General features: G+C 36.7%; 1 protein-coding gene across 1 annotated transcript in view; it reads left to right on the forward strand.

Annotated features, from left to right (window-relative positions):
- LOC126095276 (26S proteasome non-ATPase regulatory subunit 4) overlaps window positions 1-22,291 on the forward strand; it is a 94,194-nt gene extending 71,903 nt beyond the window's left edge. Inside the window, exons 5-9 of the mRNA XM_049910034.1 lie at window positions 1,315-1,446; window positions 3,628-3,714; window positions 4,348-4,462; window positions 10,090-10,248; window positions 21,426-22,291. Of these exons, the coding sequence (XP_049765991.1) occupies window positions 1,315-1,446; window positions 3,628-3,714; window positions 4,348-4,462; window positions 10,090-10,248; window positions 21,426-21,679 (747 nt within the window). The 3' untranslated portion in view covers window positions 21,680-22,291. The remainder of the gene's footprint in view (window positions 1-1,314; window positions 1,447-3,627; window positions 3,715-4,347; window positions 4,463-10,089; window positions 10,249-21,425) is intronic.
- The last annotated feature ends 1,793 nt before the right edge of the window (window positions 22,292-24,084 follow it).

Genomic DNA, 24,084 nt, shown 5'->3' on the forward strand with positions numbered 1-24,084 from the left:
TGTTTAACAGTGAACGTACAACACACTGTTGCGTTGCTGCCTGGGCTTCGGTAGGACAGAGGAGAGGGCATATATGTATTGAATGTTTTCATTCGGTGGGTGTCCTGTTTACGATCAGTGTGTGTGTGAAATCCGAGGTTTCATAATGCTTATGACCCCATACTCATCTTGCAAGTGTGATTGGGACTGTATGTCTCCATTTAAGTGACCAGGTTTTACTTACAGTACTTATACATAGATTTTTTAAATTTTTTGGCAGCATTTGAGGATTCTGACATTACAGCACTGTAAGTAACATCATGTAATGGGATTGCCTCTTCGAGCACAATGTGACAGAGAGGATTTAAAAACTAACAATATACCATTTGGAATATTGATTTCTCATATGTATTGGTTCAAAGTCATTAAGTTCAGAGTATTTATTTACTAAAGTAAACAAACAAAATTTAGAAAATTGTAAAAATACAAAGCTTTACAATGGCTGGTCAGTATTTACCTTCAGTAGGCACAATTGTAAATATAACGAGTAGACATCTTGAAAAGTATACTCTGTTTATTGTAAGAATAAACATGATGCAAGCAAACACAAACACAGTGATTGGTCAGTGTAAACTGGTGGTAGATCCTATTTACTTATTAGATATCTTATTACTAAGTTATTTTAGCTATGTAATTTTTATTTCAAAAATCATGTACAGTCGCAGTCTCTGTACTGTTGTACTCTGATTGTCATGCTGTTAATACACAGTATGTAAATGGCTGAGCCTGCTCCCTGCTCTGTAGTGAAATATGTGAAACATGGTTAAAGAGTACTGTGAAATAGGTTGTTATTAATGTTTTTCACAAATTTACAGAAAAAAATAGCTTTGAAGTTTCCTGAGGGACTGCATTTGTTACGGTCGAGGTACAAATACACTCTGGTTGTGTAGTGGAATCAGTAGCGTAATAGACTGATAATCAGGTGCAGTTCATGGATCACTTGTTGAAGTCCCGCTATGGTCATCAACCCCCCCCCCCCCCCTTTCACTTTTATTTATTTTTTATGAGTAATGCACGTCATTTTGTTTCTAATTGTATATTGCACATGAAATTCATGTTTTCATTTTAAATATAAATTCTTAACTATCAGCATTTTTTTGTAAGATTGTTAATAAATATTTCTTAAACTAATAAAACATAACAATTTAATTTTTTAGGAAAAAATGAAAAACCAAATACTCTTTATTTTCACTACGTCTATTGTTTTATACCATAGATGTAGTCTCTCATGTACCAGAGTAATAAGTGTCATAGGAATGTTGGTTTCTTTAACAGGTTTCAAACAATGAACTCCTCACAGCATTTATAAATGCGTTAAATGGAAGAGATGGTGGAAGTAGCCATTTGGTCACAGTGCCTCCTGGCCCTCATTTGTCTGATGCTCTGCTTTCATCGCCAGTTATTCAGGTAATAATATTTCTTTGGCAGGCTAAGCTTTTCATAAAAAGATAATTAAAGCAAATAGTACAATATGTAATTAAGTAATTTTATTCCTGCCGGACTTATGACAAATTCCCTGCTTGTCAGTGTGAATGGAATCTAATGATAAATGTGAAAGTGTATGCATTTTTCTTGAATTCTTGATATGAAACTGTGACAGTGACTTTAGAGCACTGTGGGAGATGCTCTGAAATCTAACTAACCTATCACCACCACCCTGCAAAATAAAACAGATTTCATAAGTGTATTGCTAAGCAAAGGTTTATAATTGTGGAAAACATGCTGGGATGCAAGCAATTCACATCGTAGTTAAAGACCAGAGAACCTGTAGTGTCATCCATTGGGAATTAAATTACTTCATTCCATTTTTCTACATCACACTTAGGCTAAATTATTGCATTGTTGTTATATTGGCTATTTATCTTCCTCTGTTACCAATTTCCATTCTGTTATACTTATTTCATAGCTTAACAATAATAAGAAACAGGAAAGACTGCTACTCCCCACATAGAGGAGGCGTTAGCAGTAGACATCACATTTAAATTACATTTAAAAGTACACTAAGGTCACAAAAGTCACGAAATAATGATATGCACATATACAGATGGTGGTAGCATCATGTATGCAAGGTATAAAAGGGCAGTGCATTGGCGGAGCTATCGTTTGTACTCAGGTTATTCATGTGATTGACAGCCTGATGGGAATCGACAAACTTTGAATGTGGAATGGTAGTTGGAGATAAATGCATGGGACATTCCATGTTGGAAATTGTTAGGGAATTCAATATTTCGAGAACCAGTGTCAAGTGTCAAGAGTGTACCAGAAATACCAAATTTCAGGCATTACCTCTCTCTTCGGACAACGCAGTGGCTGGCGGTCTTCACTTAACAATCAAGCACAGCGGCATTTGCATAGAGTTGTCAGTTCTAACAGACAAGCAACACTGCGTGAAATAACCACAGAGGTCAATGTGGGATGTACGACAAACATATCCATTAGGACAGTGTGGCTAAATTTGTTGTTGATGGGCTATGGTAGCAGATGACCAATGCGAGTGCCTTTGCTAAAAGTGTAACATCACCTGCAGCGCCTCTCCTGGGCTCGTGACCATATTGCTTGATCCTGGATAACTGGAAAACCATGGCTTGGTCAGATGAGCCTGTATTTCAGTTAGTAAAGAGCTGATAGCAGGATTCAAGTATGGCAAAGACTCCACAATTTCAGTTAGTAAGAGCCAATAGTAGGGTTCAATTGTGGCACAGACCTCATAAAGCGATGGACCCAAGGTGTCAACAAGGCACTGTGCAAGCTGGTGGTGGCTCCTTAATGGTGTGGGCTGTGTTTACATGAAATGGACTGGGTCCTCTGGAAATGGTTATGTTCAGGCACTTGTAGACCATTTGCAGCCATTCATGGATGATTCGAGTGAATGATTTGGCCATCCTGGTCGTCCGACGTGAATCCCATTGAACTCTTATGGGATGTAATCGAGGAATCGGTTCGTGCACAAAATCTTGTTCTGGCAACGTTTATGCAATTATGGTTGGCTAAGGAGGCTGCATGGCTCAACATTTCTGCAGGGGACTTCCAATTTCTTGTTTTCCTTACCCATAAATCCATTTAGCAACTCCTTGCTCTTAGATTTGCTTGGATTGCTGTGTGTTTCTAATGAGCTTAGTTTGCTGTATAAAGCTGTGAAATACAACAAAAAGTGTGTAACACTTTTTCACATTGAATAATAATCAAAACTTTAGTAGGTGTGTTAGTGGTGCTTTTTCAGTCATTTTTATTTATAGTGCGATGGTGTTAGTCTATCTTGATGACAAGAATACTTTGCTATTATCTCTCAGAAGAAATTTTATGTGTTGGAAGACAATTGAAAATAAAGCACGATATTAACTTACTTACTGTCTACATGTAAAGTTGTTGAAAATTTATGTGGAAACATATTCACAAAATGTTTTCTCACCTCCATTGCCTTAGGAGAAGAATTTCCAGGAAAAATATATCCTTTCTCCTTTGCTTTTTTGAAGTCCACAGCAAAAATATGATTGTAATGTACCTTGCTGCAGTTATATAACCATTGAAAATTTCTGTACCTGAATCTATCTCAAATTTATGCTATAATTTTTTACTTCTTTTCTGCAGGGAGAGGATGGTATGGGAGGTGCTGGCCTTGGTGCTTCAGGATTTGAATTTGGTGTAGATCCAAATGAAGATCCGGAACTTGCTTTGGTAAGTGTTTTGTGAAGTGTGACAGTCATTCATTCACTCATCCCCCTCTTCCACTCATCTGCCTACCCGGCCCCACCACCCTCGCCCCCTTCTTATTCCCATTAGCTTTGAAAGTCTAAAATGAAAATTTAAGACTTTCCACTCATGTTGTTGTACCCAATATTGCAAAAAGAAAAGGGAATAGAAACACATGATAGTGGTTTTAACACCAATAAGAAGACTGTAAGAATAACCTTATTTTGGTAGAAGTTGGTTAGTCAGTGAACTGCCAGAACTGTGTTACAGCGTATGTAATCTTTCTTGTAACGGCCATACAAACATCCTTTACCATACATTTTAAAATAATTCACATTTCATTCTCACCCATTTTTACTACATATTTAATTGTGAAGTTGTGTTTCTTTTAAACTCAAGTCATGGGACTTCAATTACTGACATGTTACAGAACTCAGTTGAGAGAGATGAAAGAGAGTGAGTTTATTTTATACAGTGACGTATTTTCAATAAGTTAACATTTTATCATAATAGTCCCCAAACTTTGTTTTGCTCCCAGTTTCTCTGATTCATCGACAGAACACATGTTGAAACAAACAGTTTCTTCTATAAGAAATACTTGTTATGAATGCTTTACAGGCCTTGCGAGTATCCATGGAAGAACAACGACAGCGCCAAGAGGAAGAGGCTCGTCGAGCTCAAGCAGCTTCAGCGCCAGATGGTGCTCCACAGCCAGCAGATACAATTAAAGAAGGTGTGTGTAACTTCTCAGGTGTTAAAGTGAAAGTACTAAATTATGCTCTGTGCCATACAAGGGAAGCCAAAAGTTGAGAGGATGGGTCAAATATAAACAATAATAATAATAAAATTTCTATTCAAAACAAATCAAATTTACCATTTTGTTATACATAAAACTTAGTTACATAATCACCTGCCTCCCTTATATAAAGTGTGATCAAAAAGTAACAAAATTTTTTTAATTTTGCGATCTTTATACATCTGATTTTCAATATTTTTCTTTTTTTTTTCTTTTTTTCTTTTTTGTACACACATTCCTGATGTATGTTGGCATTTTCTGCAATTTTGAATATTTGATTAATTGGTGACAGTCAAAAGGGTTTTTGAGTGCTAAGTGAATTTTTACTGTTGAGAAAGGAGGATCAAAGAATTTGCATTAAAGTTTGCTTGAAAAATGGAATAGAGTGCAACACTGCATTTCAGACTTTGATTGTGGCTATTAGCGAATCTGCTATGAGTAAGGCAAGAGCTTTCAAATGGTATAAATGTTTCAATGAGGGTCGATAAGACGTTGAAAGCAATGACCACCCTGGATGCCTTTTAGTGTGTCAATTACTGACAACAATGTGGAATAAGTAGAGAAAATGGTACTGGAAAATTGCTGAATCATCGTCAGAGAGGTTGCTTATGATGTCGCCATATCCTTTGGGTCATGCCTAGCAATTTTGTTGGATGTTTTGGGCATGAAACATGCAGCAGTAAAGTTTGTTCCTAAACTGTTGAATTTTGATTAAAAAAGATGTCTCATAGGCATCGCTCAGAAATTACTGAATGAAGTTGACAATGACCCAGAACGTCTGCAGGAGGTTATAACAAGTGATGAAACATGGGTATACAGGTATGACGTAAGGCCCAGTCATCCCATTGGAGACTGCTTGAATAGCCAAGACTGAAAAAATGTGACAAGTTCTGTCACAGGTGAAGGTTCTTCTCCATGATTTCTTCGATTACTATGGGATAGTGCATCATGAGTTACTGCTTTATCGTCATAGAGTCAGTAAGGAGTACTGCCTGGAAGTTATGTGACATTAGTATGAAGCAGTCATAAGAAAGACAACCACAGTTGAGGCAAAACTACTCGTGGAAATTGCCTCATGATAATGCTTCGCTCACACCTCTATGCTTGTTTGTTATTTTTTGGCAAAAAGCAAAACCACTATGTTGCCTCAGTCACTGTATTTGCTGGAGATGCACCCCCACCCCCCCTCCCATCCTCTCTCCGTCGCAACTTTTCTATTCCAAAGGCTGAAGAGAACCACAAAAGGACATCATTTTGCCACCATTGGTGAGATAAAAACAGAATTCTCAAGGAGCTGAACACCATAATGAAAAGTGAGTTCCAGAAGTACTTCTAAGATTGGAAAATGTGCTGGCAGAAGCGTTTTGTATCCTCAGATTACTTTGAAGGGGACAAAGTTGTTGATGTTGAATAAATAGTGTGTGTTTAAGAAAAACAAAAAATCCATTACTTCTTGATCACATTTTGTACACTTTTGCGATTGGCTATTTTCAGAAAAACTATAAGGATATAATTGAAGCAAATTTTACATGAACTTTAACACCTCTGCATTGGCTGTGGAGCAGTAGCCACCAAGAGCTTCCCTGAGTGACCCAAACTTGTGGAAGTCACACAGTGACAAGTCTATACATCTAGGCCATATATTAAAGGTCAGTCCAGCGGATAATGGACAGTGTTTGTTGGATTACTATTATAGTGTAAGGTCTGGCAATGTTATGTAGGAGCAACACTAATTCTGATCCGGGTGCTGCAACTTTCTGATCAGTAGACAGCTTGAGGTTGGCAAAGTAGTTCGAAGCAGTAGGCAGCATTAGCACATTATAGACTACTCTAGTGCACAGTGCTTGGTGATTAATGTGGGGATCACATTACTAAGTTTTCAAAGAATGAACACCAACATGCAGATTTGTAGGTGTCAAGGAGGCAAACATATGATTAACAGTAAACATTTAGGGAACCTCAGGTATTGTGGTGATGGTTTAAAGTGGTGTAGGTCATTCCCAATTGTAAAGTGAGGAAAGTAACAGATGGACAAAATTATTGGCCAATTTCAATAAAACTGTATGTTGCATGGTTCAAAGATGTGTTGCAAACTCAAATAACATGAGATTTCATGACAGACTGTAGGGTACAGATTGAGACATTGTGAAAAAATGCCATTGTCTTCGTGTAATAGTTTGCATAGGGCAAGCATTAAAATGTTACTTCTAAAGCTCTTTTTGTGGCATATATATGTTGGAGTAGGTTTCGCAGTTCTGTTGGTTTGCATAGTACAGTTAATAGATTTAATAAAATCAACAATAGAAGTAATGTTTTAATCTCTGTCTTTTGGTGACTTGACAGAGGATTGCTAGCATATTTTGTATACTTCCATGCAGTATTGTCATATGGCATAATCTTCTGAGGCAGTGCAGTAAGAACATTGTGGACAAACTTCATGTGCTTTGGGAGTCAGGTTTACATGCCATTACATTTAGGATGAACTGTGAAATTCACAACCACAATACCAGAACTAAAATGAATTTACATATAGAATAGGCGCCCCAATTAGGGTTCAGAATAGTGTTCTATAGTTTGTTGCCAAGTGTAATACAGGCTGCTGGTAGCCATCAGGCAATATATTGAAAATCTCTAGATTTTCAAAACACCTTATTAGTCACTCCTATAATTTGTTATAGTATTGGTGGTGGTAGGGCTGTTTTTCTGTGTATTGAAGACAGTTTTCATTATATTGTATTTAGTTTGTTTTGTAATCTTGATCACACAGTGTTTCTTTTCATAGTGACCAACTTATTAATTGGCGTAAGGATCCAGGGGCTCTTAAAATCCTAACCAAATATGATATAGTGGGTGTAGACAATTTTTTACAAGTTTGTTACTAATTTGGACAGTCATTTCCTTATGTATTAAGACATTTACACGTTGTCCATATCTTAAGCTTAAGAACTAGTTTGGACTAGAGTTGAATGCCTTGTGACGTTATTTCCAATTTGCTTGCCACCACTGAAGTACTGAATTTGAAAAGAGCAAAAGGTACTCATAAGATATAATTTATCATGAAATGACTTGCTCAGTTATTATAAAGACACATTTGGAGAGAAATTATTGCACACTGTGACACTGCATTGTGGTAATAATGATAGCATTGTCAAGTTAAAAATATACTAATTTTAAAAACAAAAATGCAAAAAAATACCTATAGGCCACTTTGTGTGGATCAGCTGAGTTTGAGCTGTCACTTAAAGTAGAACTACGGCTCTTTCTGAAAGCTATGGGCAGTTCTTCCTCCTTTTCTTTCCTGAAACACTTACTTGCATACCGGAATGTGAAAATTAGCATTGGAGTTTAAAAGAATAAGCAACAATGGCAAGTGCCCCAACATTATAAGCATATATTTTCTTTAAAAATTTGGACAAATAGAAATGTGTACTATAAGTAATTTAAAAATGGTTTTTGTTTATAACTAAATATATGAATGAAAATGTTGGTTAATTTTCAGCAATTACGAAGTCTTTCCAAAGAGAACTTTTCTCATTGAGCATTGACCATGTTATCAGATTTAATGTGTAATGTTACTTGTGATAGAATGGTGAAAAATCCCACTTTTCAAATTGGCGTAAGACCTAGGTGAATTTAATATGTGACAAGTTAAATTGCATTATCCAGCAACTTCTCCTCAGTTTTACATGGAAATATTCATTGGCAGTCGTCGAGTAATCCTCCACACTGACACACTACGAAAGTAGTGTAAACTTGGGTTGCCAGTCCCACTTGGACCTGTAAGGCAGGGTTAAAATGGTTGCTAATACTATTCTTCTAATAAAAGCCCTGTAGCAAGCTAGTAACTGTCAGAGACACTTCCAGATCTGACAACGAGATTAGAAAACAAATACCACAAACAGTCAGTACACCAACTCCACCTGGTTTCTAACAACTGCTTCCGATAATCTCCTCCAAAACAGAACAAAATAAAGTTCAAAGTCAAAAAGGATAAAATAAATACAAACACACCACATTTAAAATTTTCACAGGGCCAAATGGAGTTTATTGCATTCAAATAAACCTTGTCAAATCTGCCTCATTTATTACATACCACCTCCAGTCAGCTAACGGCTCCATCCTCAGTGAGGCAGCTCTCTACTGAGTAGATGCATGCTCACTAACGCACAGATACAAGAATGCGTATGTGAACTCTTTTAGAGGTTTTTTGAAAAGAACTTGATTGATCACTGAGGATCATTCACTCCTGACTTCTTACAGTCAGCACTCTTAAAACGTCACCTGTCCCTCACAACTCTCCTCTTACACCTGTGAGATCTTCTGGCTGACTCGATTTCATGAGCTCGAAACTGCTCCATGAAATTCTTTTAGTGCCCATGCTTTTCAGTCAGTTGACCTCAAGAGCAGACCAAACTCAAGAGCAGAATGCAGACATTCACATTAGCCATTTTCTGCTCTCACGAACAACAACGCCCTGTAAAGTTTCACTTCCTATCAGGATTTTAAGAAACATATTGTCAAGAGATGCTGGAAAACACCAGCCTTTATGGGAAACTCACTAACCCTTAAGCCCACATAGTGGACCCGACCTCAGCCCATTTAGGAGGATTGCAGAAAGACTGACCTATCATCTCTAGGCTGGATGAAGCTCCGTTCCTGCCATCTGTGGCTCTGGCATTCAGTCACCAAGAGGGGAAGCCCACAGGTGCAGTCAGGAATGATACATTACAATATGAGACATGAAATATTAATTTTTATTAAAATGAAATGTCACTGCCCTCCATTTTTAGTATTCAAGGAATGTGATGTGACCTGTATATTTTCATTCGATGTGTTATACTTCGTATTTGTACCACAGTCTAACATAACGGGCACGCCACTCTTGTCTCGAATTTGTTACGCACAGCGACAGCAGCGCCCCAAGCGGCCAGCAAGCGATGCTTCTGAGTACACTATCGGATGAGTGCGAATACTACCGTCGATTTGTAGTATAGTTTTTACAACAGGGAGCGCACGTAGTTCCATAAAAATTGACAATAACTAAAAAAGACATCACAATTGTCATTACTTAATTTCCTAAGGACCCTGGGAGATAGGACACACTACATTACAGGATAGTTTATTCACGATTGTCTTGTAACGCATAGACATTTATTGAATAACGTCGTTTTCCTGTAGCAACGAAAAACCTGTTTATAAACACCAAGAGACCTACCTTTTGCAGAAAGACATCGTGTATCTACCCAACAAAGCAGAGTTTTGTTCGCGGATTTCTAGACTGAGCCACACACAATTGATTTCATCAAAGTGTAAGGGCCTGAAGATGGCATTGACACAACGGCAAAACTAGTAGTGAAGTAAATAAAAAATCATAAGTACAGCAGGAGGAATTTCATTTTAATAAAGATTTTACCAGTTGTGTCCCACCTTCATCCAGTTTAAATATGGATGTACGAATATGACATATTTATGTCTACTCGGTTGTAATTATATTTGGATTTTAAACAATCTCAGAGTAAATTTAATCTGGGATTTTTTTTTTTTTTTTTTTTTTTTTTTTTTAGAACAAAGTGAAGAGGCACTCCTGGAAAGAGCCTTGGCAATGTCTCTGGAGGGGGGTGCCGAAGAACAGAGCAGCCAGGCAGGAATCCCAGATTTCTCCAAAATGACAGAAGAGGAACAAATTGCTCTAGCAATGCAAATGTCCATGCAAGATGCTCAGCGTAAGTATCTCTCAATATTAGTGGAAAAAATAACTTTTTCCTTAAGGGTAGTTAACCAAAACTACATACATCCTTTAAAAGCCAGCAGATGAAAATGTCCTTGATACTGCATCAAGGTGTTTGTTAATGTCTTCATTTACTACATTTTTTCTCTTCCTCCTCGTAGGGTTGCATTACATGATTACAAATTCTCTTCATTGATAACTTGCTATATATCAGTGACCAGTTCCCTCCCCCATCCTTGTTCAACCTGAGCTAGCACTCGGTTTCTAATTATCTAGATATCGATGGCATATTTAGCTCTCATGTCCTTCTAGCGATGCCATATGCAGCACAACTTGAAAATACAGTGTAACCCACTTTTATGTTCCTGGAACATTCCACTGTTCACAACATTTATATTGATCCTTTCCAACTTCCTATGCTGTCAGTGTTACTTGGTACACACATTTGCGTTATCAAAATTGTAAGTTCCCACCACTTACAACATTAAGTTCCCACCACTTACAAAATTCATGGGAAAGAAAATAAAAAATAACCAATGTAAGCAACAAAAAGTGATGCTGGTGAGGTAACTGGTTTTCAAGTAGTGTCCACAAACGTAGTACAGTTAACTTTCATTAGCCACGCATTCTCTGGTTCTGAAGTTAGAATGATTTATGCTGCTGATACTCTGTCCTAACTCTGCCAGCATAGTAATAATTATATTGTGTTGTGCATTGTTCGCAGTTATGTTATGGGATTGGACAAAACTTCAGTATTAACCTGAACAATAAACAAGAGCCACAGGTAGTACTACTTCTTGTTAACACATAAATTAATTTTGAACTGTAATAGATGTGATGCCTCTTGGGAAAAATGTACGAAGTACAGGAAAGTTGTTGGCATATAATTTTGTAAAAAAACTGCAATAACATTCATTTGCAGAAAGATATTGTCACGTGGTTTATGGCATACATTTATTTGTTTATTACTCCTCAGAATATTTGGTAATTTCTGAAGTGTTTTATTAGAGTGGAACCTAACAGCACAGCTAAAATTTAACTGCACATTCCACTCTGTATCATATGCTACAAACATATATTTTATTATGCTGTTTCTGTACATACAGGTAAGGTCATTATGATATTTATGGAAAATAATTACCTCAGTGGGTCCACCATCTGATGTAATCAGACAGCATCATCCAGTGGAACAACTCCTATCCTCTATTTCACATATTCACTTTAAAAACTAATTTTCACCATAGTAGCAAGTTTTATGTGCTGTCTGCATTTGGAAGTTGTATACACACATGTAATGTGTCCAAGTCTTGTAATCATTTTTGTATTTATTCTACATTTTGAATGTAGGCATTGAAACTTTCAACTGTATTTACGAATAGGAGATTAGGGAGGCAAAAAGTCAGTCATCATAAGAAATTGAAGGGAAAAAAATAAAATTTTGAATTTTTGTGGTAAAAAAATTCAATCATTAATGTGTTTATGAAATTTAAAACTTGTGCAAGACAAAGGTTTCCAATGAAAACTCAGTACAGTTAGTAAAATTGCTTATTGATGATCAAAAAATCATGCACATGCATTTTTCTGTAATTTGCTTTATTTTTAAAAGCCCCTGAAAAGTGTTTCACTGTATAGCAGCCAAAATCATTTGTAAAATTCCTTGGTGTCCAGATGGGCAGCGAACTGAAAATCATAAATTAATCAAAAACTTTGTTCATTGGTTCGTCCTGCTTTGCACTTTAGTGCTCTCTTTTTGTCTGGATCTTCAAACGGTGATTCCGTGTACTTCCAGTTGGTGGTGCCCCACAGGTGAAGATACCAAAAATCCTGTTGTGGCATCATAATGTACTATGGAAAATCTTCATCAGTGATACCAGTTTTGATTGTCATGAATCATTATCAGGCACAGGAAGTCTTTCAGTCACAGTACCTGTCATTACACAAATGATATTCATTGCCACACGACCCACTGCTAATCGCTGCAAGTGGAAACATGCTTTGTTGGTGCACCACACAGTTTAACAAATTTTTACTGTGTTAAGCTGACAGTACAGTGTTCATCTTTGGCACATCACAGTAGAAGCCATCAGTATTCAGCCAAGTAAAAAAAATCTGAGCTATTCACTTGTTTGTTTATGTAAATAGGCTTCCAGTTTTTTCCTTTGTGCTAGACTGTGTGGTCATAGGTCCGATTTGAAATTCTAGACTCTGACATGCTACTGTTCATGTCATTTTCACGTAATCTTTCATTGAATGTGCCAGTACTTGTGTGTGTCATGATATATTGTGTTTTTTTTAACATTTGTGAGTGCTGTGAAAAGCTCATACTATATCATCAGCAGTAAACATAATTTGTGCTTTTACGAACTTTTGGCCCCAGTATCTGCAGGGGCATGAATGAGAAACAGTGGTGGAGAAGGGAGTGATACAGGGTTATAGCCCATACTCTGTTATTCAGTATGTGTATTGAGCAAGCTGGGAGGCGGAATAAAGTAGGAATCAAAGTCCAGGGAGAAGAAATAAAAACTTTGAGGTTTGCCAATGACATTGTAATTCTGTCAGAGAAGGCAAAGAACATGGAAGAGCAGTTAAATGGAAAGGACAATGTCTTGAAAGGGGGATATAAGATGAACATCAACATAAGCAAAATGAGGATAATGGAATGTAGTCAAATTAAATCAGCAGGTGGAATTAGATTAGGAAATTCGACACTTAAAGTAGTAAATGAGTTTTGCTGTTCGGGTAACAAAATAACTGATGATGGTTGAAGTAGAGGGAATATAAAATGTAGACTGGCAGTGGTAAGAAAAACATTTCTGAAGAATTGAAATTTGTCAACACTTTGAGGACTGGCAGCTTAGACACACTCTTGGTCCTGTGGACCGTCCATTTTTAGCATTTTTTTAAATATCACTGGCATATCTCTATTTTAAGATATCTTGAAACAGAAAACATACGAAAGAACACTCTTTAAGGTTTATTTTAAATGTTATTTTAATTATATTGGTTGATGACAAAATTAATAACAATGAACATAAAATGTATGATTTTGGTTTCACAAAAAAATGCATTTTTTTGGTTTTGTGTAAATCCACAGGTAATTAGCTTCAGTGTGGAAGATTTTGAAGCATTCTGGCATGCAGAATGGTAAACTGCAGTCTGGACATCACCAGCTGGTTTCCTTCCTACCTGCTTTACCACTAGATTTTTTTTTTTTTTTTTTTTCTCCTTCTTCTCAGTGCCTGGAATTTTTTCTGCAAAATGTTGTCCTAGAAGTCTGTTGCTGTGAGTTTCACTAGGAACATTGTCTAGTGCCAAATTTGTACCTTTGTGAATCAGTCCTTCACCAATTTGTCGTAGAAAAGTGGAAAAATGGCAGCTCTTTCTTTGAGCAGGAGTTCTGGTTTCCTGGCATAAGACAAATGCATTTGTTGCAGCCATTACAAGCATTTGGAAGAAAAATTTCTTCCACCACTTCATCTGTTTCCTCCTAAATGCATAGTAAGAAATCATTCGATCACTCCTATTGACCCCCGTTTTGTAAATATTACAATCAAGAATGGCATCTGGTTTTGATTTTACTTTGATACCTTCCTTTGTATGAACAGACATGCCAGAGCTGGTCATTTTGTGCACAGTGGACAGGTATAATACATCTCTTGTGTCTTTCCACTTCAAGCAAGCAGATGATTCCTCCTCATTGACACAGGTTCATATCTCTTCAGTTTTTGGAAACAATTTCGTTTGGTAGTTCTTTCTGGTTAGCCATGCATGTACCTACTGCTTTAGTTTTATGTTGCCACAGAAAATCGAATACTGCTGGTGAACTATAAAATCTGTCCATGTAAACAGTGTAGCCTTTTACCAGGTAATCTGCTAGCAACCTCTCAAGTAATGGTATTAGGGAGTTGTCTTGTGTTCCTTTCCCAGCATATACCTCCCTTCTGAGAACATAATCAGTTTTGGAATCACATACAATAAACATCTTGATTCCATACTTGTCAGATCTATTTTTTATGTAAACCTGAAATACCACTTTTCCACGTAAACTGCACATGCCTTCATTAATAGTGGGGTTTTCTGATGGGTAAAGTGATTTTTGTGATTCTAATAAGAAATGATCCAAGATTGGCCTGATTTTATGCAGGGGTCGTGGTGAGGTTGACTTTTTGGAACGTAAGTTGCATTGTCATTCAAATGCAGGTTTGATAATATTGCCTTGAATCTGTTTCTGGCCATAACAGAACCAGGGAAAAGAGGCTGAAATAAAATTGTTGGTAGACCAGTAACCTGTCAGTTTTGGTTTTTTCACAAGGCACGTGTACAAATATGCCAAAAAACAAATACATTTCAGCTTTACTCCAACCCATGAAATATAAAAATTGTGAGTCTTACCCTGGAAACTACTTTGAGTTTGTCATAAACGGGCTTTGCATATCTGTTTGTTTCAGATTTTGTGCGTTTCATTATGGAATCAGGGAAAAAGATCGAAAACACATTGCGAGGAGTGGAATTCTCATGAACAGCTGCCATTATTCCACTTTTCTGTACAAATTGTGGCACAGTAGGCTGATTGTCAGGAAATTTCCAGCCTAATTCGGCATCAGTGGGTTTTTCCCGCAAAATTCATTGCCACTGTGTTGCAAAGAATGTACTTTTTCAATAAACACTGGCTGCACAGATGCAGGCTCATCAGATTCCTCTGCAAGATAGACGAGACGAACAGAAATAAAATTTCTGCTAACTGAAGCAACTCAAGTAATATAAGTCATAATAATAATAATAATAATAATAATAATAAATAATCCCCGTGGAGGCCCGGGAGAAGAATAGGCCTCCGGTATGTTCTGCCAGTCGTAAAAGGCGATGAAAAGAACAAACCACTAATAGGGCTAACCCCCCTTTTAGTGTGATTACTTGGTTCAGGACAGAACTAAAGAAGCCTCGGACAAGTGCCGTCATGGTCGGGGACGACGCTTGAACCCTATGCCCGCCCACAATGGTAACGACACTGCTAGCCAACTGGAAAAGGATTTAAATCCGAATAGAGGTGTTTTGCAGGATATGCTTCCTGCAACCACCCTAGAAGGAAAACAAAGACAGAGGATGAGATGGTCAGATGAAGTTAATCGACACCTCATGTTCTGTTATTACCAAGCAACAAACCTAGGAACCAACACAACTGGATACAGATCACAAGTATACACAACATTTATTACCAGATACCCGGAATTAAAATTTTTAACAGAACAACGACTAGCTGATCAGATCCGTGTAATAATCAAAAATAACAGGATACCCCAGTCAGAATTAGAAAACATCAAACAACAAGTACAACAAATACTGGAACAAAATAATGTGCAATCAGAAGAGGAAGAAAACACAGTAATGGACTCAAACATCCCAGAGCAAACAAACAAAGACCAACACGCATCAATTAAACAATCAGAGGAAAACGAAATCTTAAGACAGCCACCAGAACAAGCACAAATAGAACACGAAGAGAGACACGTGTTAGATATAGAAGAGAAATTTCAGCTGACATATATAGAATACAAAGACACAAATACAGACATTAGACCATTCTTGCATAGACCGCCAAATAACCCACAAGTCGAAACAACAATAAAAACTATCAACACAATCATACACAACAAAATAAATGAAAACACAACTATGGAAGAGTTACAACTACTGGTTTATATAGGAGCACTCACTACACTAAATATACACACTAGGCAGAGATCAGAACAAACCAACACACAGAAGAAACCCACAAAACCAGCATGGCAACACAGGTTACAGATCAGAATAGAAAAACTGAGAAAAGACATCGGACAGTTAACACAATTTATAAGAAATGAAATATCAGACAAAAAACGAAAAAGGTTAGGTAAAATCTCACAACAAGAAGCAATAGAGCAATTAGATGAAAAAAAGCAGAAATTGCAAGCATTGGCCAAACGACTTAGAAGATACAAAAAAAGTGAAAATAGAAGGAAACAAAACCAAACATTCAACACAAACCAAAAGAGATTTTACCAAACAATGGATAACACACACATTAAAATAGACAATCCACCAAACATAACAGACATGGAACACTTCTGGAGCAGCATATGGTCAAACCCGGTACAACATAACAGGCATGCACGGTGGATACAAGCAGAAACAGACACATACAAGATGATACCACAAATGCCTGAAGTGATAATTTTGCAACATGAAGTCACCCGAGCAATTAATTCTACACACAATTGGAAAGCCCCTGGAAATGATAAAATAGCAAATTACTGGCTAAAGAAGTTCACCTCAACACATTCACATCTAACTAAATTATTTAACAGTTACATTGCAGACCCATACACATTCCCTGATACACTTGCACATGGAATAACCTATCTGAAACCTAAAGATCAAGCAGACACAGCAAACCCAGCTAAATATCGCCCCATAACATGCCTACCAACAATATACAAAATATTAACTTCAGTCATCACACAGAAATTAATGACACATACAACACAGAACAAAATTATAAATGAAGAACAAAAAGGCTGCTGCAAAGGAGCACGAGGATGTAAAGAGCAACTGATAATAGATACAGAGGTGACATATCAAGCTAAAACTAAACAAAGGTCCCTACACTACGCATACATTGATTACCAAAAAGCCTTTGATAGTGTACCCCACTCATGGTTACTACAGATTTTGGAAATATACAAAGTAGATCCTAAATTGATACAGTTTCTAAACACAGTAATGAAAAATTGGAAAACCACACTTAATATCCAAACAAATTCAGATAACATCACATCACAGCCAATACAGATTAAGTGTGGAATATACCAAGGAGACTCATTAAGTCCCTTCTGGTTCTGTCTTGCTCTGAACCCACTATCCAACATGCTAAATAATACAAATTATGGATACAATATTACTGGAACATACCCACACAAAATCACACATTTGCTATACATGGATGATCTAAAACTACTGGCAGCAACAAATCAACAACTCAACCAATTACTAAAGATAACAGAAGTATTCAGCAATGATATAAATATGTCTTTTGGAACAGACAAATGTAAGAAAAATAGCATAGTCAAGGGCAAACACACTAAACAAGAAGATTACATATTGGATAACCACAGCGACTGCATAAAAGCGATGGAAAAAACAGATGCCTATAAATACCTAGGATACAGACAAAAAATAGGAATAGATAATACAAATATTAAAGAAGAACTAAAAGAAAAATATAAACGAAGACTAACAAAAATACTGAAAACAGAATTGACAGCAAGAAACAAGACAAAAGCTATAAATACTTATGCTATACCAGTATTGACCTACTCATTTGGAGTAGTGAAATGGAGTGACACAGACCTAGAAGCACTCAATACACTTACACGATCACAATGCCACAAATATAGAATACATCACATACATTCAGCAACAGAAAGATTCACATTAAGCAGAAAGGAAGGTGGAAGGGGATTTATAGATATAAAAAACCTACATTATGGACAGGTAGACAATTTAAGAAAATTCTTTCTAGAACGAGCAGAAACTAGCAAAATACACAAAGCAATCACTCATATAAATACATCAGCTACACCATTGCAATTTCATAACCACTTCTACAACCCTTTAGATCACATAACATCAACAGATACAAAGAAAGTAAATTGGAAAAAGAAAACACTACACGGCAAGCACCCGTATCATCTAACACAGCCACACATAGATCAAGACGCATCCAACACATGGCTAAGAAACGGCAATATATACAGTGAGACGGAAGGATTCATGATCGCAATACAGGATCAAACAATAAACACCAGATATTACAGCAAGCATATTATTAAAGATCCCAATACCACAACAGATAAATGCAGACTTTGCAAACAACAAATAGAAACAGTAGATCACATCACAAGCGGATGTACAATACTAGCAAATACAGAATACCCCAGAAGACATGACAATGTAGCAAAAATAATACATCAACAACTTGCCATAAAACATAAACTAATAAAACAACACGTTCCCACATACAAGTACACACCACAAAATGTACTGGAGAATGATGAATACAAATTATACTGGAACAGAACGATTATAACAGATAAAACAACACCACATAACAAGCCTGACATCATACTCACCAATAAAAAGAAGAAATTAACACAACTAATTGAAATATCCATACCCAACACAACAAATATACAGAAGAAAACAGGAGAAAAAATTGAAAAATACATCCAACTGGCTGAGGAAGTCAAGGACATGTGGCATCAGGATAAAGTCGACATTATCCCAATTATACTATCAACTACAGGAGTCATACCTCACAATATCCACCAGTACATCAATGCAATACAGCTACATCCAAACATATATATACAACTACAAAAATCTGTAATTATTGATACATGTTCAATTACCCGAAAGTTCCTAAATGCAATATAACATATACCATACAGTTACAAGGAAGTCACGCTTGACCGAGGTCCGCGTCACGTTCCATTTTTAACCAGACTTAAGTCTGAGAAAAAAAAGTCAATAATAATAATAATAATACTGAAGAAAATCTGCACTAGACAGCTCCTTTACCTGTATCTGAATCCTCTTCATTCTCTCCACTTTCAGACATTTCCCACTCAGAACCAGAATCGTACAATTTTTCTTCTAAGGCCTCTAAAATTTCTTTCTCACTCAGAAAACGTGACATATTTGAGAGAAAAATGAACAAGAAACGGAAAGCAGTAAAGAGAACATTTGAAAACCACGGCTACACCAATGCACAATGGTTCAGCGTGTCACGAAAGCTGCTATGCACGTTTTGCCATTTATTTCGACATTGTTCTAAAACCAGAACACACAGGGGACCAGCAGTCAATGAACATATAGGCAGGTGTTATATGCAGCAGCACCACAATAGCTGGCCTGCTTCCGGACCACTAATAGGCTGTGAGCGGCTTGCAACAGCCGCCCGACTTATACTCGGGTGCGGTCATTTCGAAGTGGTTCTGTGGCCCGACCTATTCTGTGGCTTGGTCACCAGTGTGTTAACACTGAGTGTAAATTTAAGTGTTAGGTGGGTAGATCATGTAACTAATGAGGAGGTACTGAATAGAAGTGAGGAGGAAAGAAATTTGTGGCACAGCCTGACTAGAAGAAGGGATCAGTTGGTAGGACACATTCTGAGACATTAAGGGATTACCAATTTAGTATTGGAGGGAAGTGTGGGAGGTAAAAATCATAGAGGGAGACCAAGAGATGAATACAGTAAGCAGATTCAGAAGGTTGTAGGTTGCAGTTGTTAATTGGAGATAGAGATGCTTGCACAGGATAGAGTAGCTTGGAGGGCTGCATCAAACCAGATTTTGGACCGAAGATGATGACGACAACGGTGTATTCAACATAAAAAAAAACTTTATTGTATAAGGAACAATCATAAAGTGGTAATTCAAAGGCTGTACATCCAGAATTTGTTTGGCAAACAAGCAAACGTCCCACCAGTGCACAAGGTTGAAGATAGTTGTTTGATAAAACACAGTGTCCTGCTCTGTGAAATAGTCCATAACTGCTTGCTGCACATCCTAGTCCCACAGGAATCATTGACACTTGAAGGTACTTTTTAAGTGACCAAAGCACAATAATTGCATGGGGAAAGATCAGGACTATAGGGCGGGTGCCCGAGTGTGTATCACTTCAGTTGCCATAACTTCCATATTAAGATTGCATGATGTGCATTGTCATGAAGCAGTTTTCATGGACTTTTTGCCATAATTTGTATTCTCCATTCCTCAGTGGATGTCTGCCATTGTCTCTCCTTCGGCAGCCAAGAAAAGAATAACAGCACGTTTGCCCTGTTTTGACGCATTTGGTAATATCACCATAGTTCACATTTTTGCATTTACTACACGCTTGTTGAAAAGACAAGAATGCCATGCTAATCTGTTGCCTGTGTGTCAGTGCTTGTATACCTGCATCAGAGTCGCACTATGTTACATATACACTGCAGCAACACCCTCAGATGGAAACTTTTTGATCGCCTTTTTCTGCTGTAGGATCATGATTTGTTGGCACATCACAGTACATGTTCCCTTACTAGAGACATTCTAGAAAGAGTGAATATCTAATATTGAACAAGTTATAATCCAAAAATTCTATGCAGGAAAGACAAGACAGCAAAACTAATGAATTGAATTCTATGGAGGATATTAAATATTCACTCATTAATCAAAATATAAAAATAACTACCTAATTTAAAAAATGAAGAGTTCAAATTCTAAGTTTATTCATTTTAAGGATAAATAGATTAGCACTGATTAGCTATATGTGTACATGTTTCTAATATATCAGGGCTTCATTACCCTCTTTTTCATTTCTGATCCTCATTAATACATAATGTGTTCTGTAGATTTTTGTTTTTTAGAAGAGTTCAGATAGTTGATAAGATATTCATGGGTCACTAGATAACAAATTTAGTATTGACAAATATAAAGCAGGTTAGCTTTCTAATGATAGGATAGTGTTTTAAAGTATTGATAAAATGTTTATCATACTTACATGTTCTCTAAAAACTTCGTTTTCTATTTTTTCACGTCCATCCATAAAACCTCATAATTTATTAGTAGTTCATATGGCAAAATTCTTCCATTACTTTTTTTCCCAGACTCGGGTCTCAAAAGTGCTATCATAACCAGTATCAGCTCCTTAGAAGATTTTGGTCTGAAGGCATTTTTGCCCCCTCTAAGCAATGTCTAGATGAGCAAAAATGGCCCCTGGTTAAAATCATCTGATGATTTTCTAAGAAGTTGTAACTTGTCACAATTTCACTGTTTGTTCCAAGACTAAACAATATGCCTATCTATGCAGTTGAAGTAAGTCGCATTTGGCAATTATGAAAGTTTGCCTGGATTGGTGGTTGGGCGGGTAGGGGGGGGGGGAGGAGGGAGAGAGAGAGAGAGAGAGAGAGAGAGAGAGAGAGAGAGAGAGAGAGAGAGAGAGTACATTTGTACTACTGAAAGTGGAAGGTAACTGTTAATTGTATCATTAGAATGGCACAGTATTTTGTGGAATAGTTAGCATATCAATGTTCATAATCTTGAATTCAAACATTGTGAATTATGTATACTTGAGAAATGACATTACCTTTTTTAGCTGAAGAAGTACCAATGAAAGAGGAAGGAAGCAGCTCTGTGAAAGAAGAGAAAACGGAAACTCCAATGGAAGTTGAGGGAGATGATGATTATTCTGAAGTGATGAATGATCCTGAATTTTTGCAGAGCGTTCTAGAAAATTTACCTGGAGTTGATCCACAAAGTGAGGCTATACGCAAAGCAGTTGGTAGTTTAAAAGACAAGAAAGAAAGTGACAAAAAAGATCGTAAGGATGATGATAAGGGGAAGAAATAAAGCAACAAAATACTGATCTCTAAGTTATAAATTCTGAGGTTTCCAAATTTGTCTATCAGTGTTTTCAGTTTCGATGATACTGAAGAAATGATGGTTATGAGGCCACCAGTGGACTGGAAAATTTTTAATACTAAGACAAAAAATTAATGCAGCATTAACACTGAATATACTTAACCCCAACTGTTCATTGCAGTTGCTGGACAGCTTTCTTGTCCTACTTCAGTACACAAAATTGGTGTAAATTTTAGTTTGTAAGCAATGTTAATAAGAAATTGCTATCCAACTGTCTGAAGGTGAAACAGATATATTTATGTTGAAATTAAAGATTTTGGCCTTCATTGAATGAGTTCTTTTTTTTGTGTGCTCCATCTTCCTTAATAAATGTAAAAATTTTAGTTTTATTTGCCTCACAGCATTTAATAGTGTTGTTGCGAAGAAAGGAGTACGATTGGTGTGAACTTCAATAAAGTAATAATTGTCTGATGTAATCTTCACATATATCTTCTTGTCTAGAATTTTTGTTTCTTTGTTTACTGTTTGCATTTATGATATTATTTTAAAACATATCAGTGTCAGTTAATTATGCTGAATAAATTTTTTGTTTTGCAAAAGTTTGGTTTGTGTGTACTTTATTATGCAGACTCACTTCATTAGATTTAAAAGTTAACTGTATTACAGGTCTAGACTGTATTGCTCCTACAAGGGGAGCTTATAGACTGGCCCTAATCTGTTTTCTTATACTGATTTCAGTGCCTGGACATCACTTTCTAAAGCAATATGATGGGTAAGAAACTGATGTCAGGGCACTGAGCTTAAAAGCGCAATAAGTATGATGCAAGCCAGTTCATACTGCATCCAACATCTCGAACATTACAATAAATTGATGTCTAATATGTATCATTAAACTTGCAGATCCGCACACAATGGATTTAACTTTATGAATGTATTTGTATTTGAATTCTGTGATTTATCTCATATGGTTCACATGGAAAACAACAAAGATTTGTGTATAGGTAACAATACTCGTTTTACATTCAGTTGTAACAATATTAACAATGCTAATATTTATGAGGAAGGATCCACAACAACAAAATTGTACACTAAAGCAGCAGTTGCCACAAGTAACAGAAACACTGAAGATATAGTATGACAAATGAAAGTAATGAAAAGCAATGTGAAATGTGTTTTATTCATCTCATAACGTGCAGTATTTCAAAATTTGTTTATTTGACATTTTGTCACACAATAATACTTTGTGAAAAACTTACTTACTTAAAATTTGTCAAACTTACAATATTTACATCCACTATAACCATCATAAATTTTTATTCCATTTTAGTGATCCAGCTCAAAGTATCCCTTCGTCCTCCACAATCTAGAGTATAGACATATGTGAACTGTCAGAACATGGCACAAACTTTAAATTTATTTTTTAACTAAGATACTTACCCAAGTTAATGTACTTCTGGAGCCATCAGAATTGTCTTCTGTGAATACAACTTCCCTCCAGGGGTTGTCTTTGTATTGCTGATCTTACATGAGAAAAGCTTCGGAGAGAATCTAGAGGTGGGGATGCTGAAGTGACTTGCTAGTTGCATCAATTTACATACCAAGGTGAAAGGGGTGCAGTTCTAAAAGCCACAGTCTGTGTTATCACAGGATGGCCACAGTCTCTAGTTTGTGCTTTTTACTCATCTTTGACAGATCTACAGTCAAGTTGAGAAACATTTTTGTAGAATCAGGACATCATGCTCCTAACACCACAAATAAGGTTGGACTTAAGAAAATCTCTTCTTGTTGCTAAAGGAAGTGCGAAGGACCTCTAATTCAGCCAGCCTGTCATTGTTGGTAGCAATGTGGGACAGAATCTGCACATTGTCGCTCAATGTTTTCTCAGATGTTTCTGAACATGTTTTAATACACTAAATGGGTCTCCCAGGCCTCCACAATGTATGTGCGTTGTCCTCATCTCGTTAATATAATTTTCCTAAGTGGTGCCTATATTTGCCCATTAATGGAGTGTTTCCTTTCAGCCCTTGTTTTGACCTAGTACAAAATGTCGATGTCAGTTTCAGGAAACACTTTGCATGGATAAGTGGATAAAATTGGTGTAGGTATCTTGTGCATTCTTTAGACATGTTTCCATGATGCAGAGAACATATATCTGCTATTGACATGATAGTCAAGTGGACAGGTAATTTGCAGACCAGTCATTGCTGCTTAAGATGCAGTGTTTGTGGTAGGAATGAGTGCTTAGACCTTTTACTAACAAAGAAATAAAGAGCTGGCCAGTACTTACCTCAGCTCAATACAGCCGATAGTCATAAAACAGAACAGAAAATTTACATTCCTAGCTTTCGGAACTTTGTTCCTTCATCAGGGAGGAGAGAGGGGGAAAAAAGGAA

Source organism: Schistocerca cancellata, chromosome 8 (genome assembly GCF_023864275.1).
Source record: "Schistocerca cancellata isolate TAMUIC-IGC-003103 chromosome 8, iqSchCanc2.1, whole genome shotgun sequence".
In the NCBI taxonomy this organism is placed as follows: domain Eukaryota; kingdom Metazoa; phylum Arthropoda; class Insecta; order Orthoptera; family Acrididae; genus Schistocerca; species Schistocerca cancellata.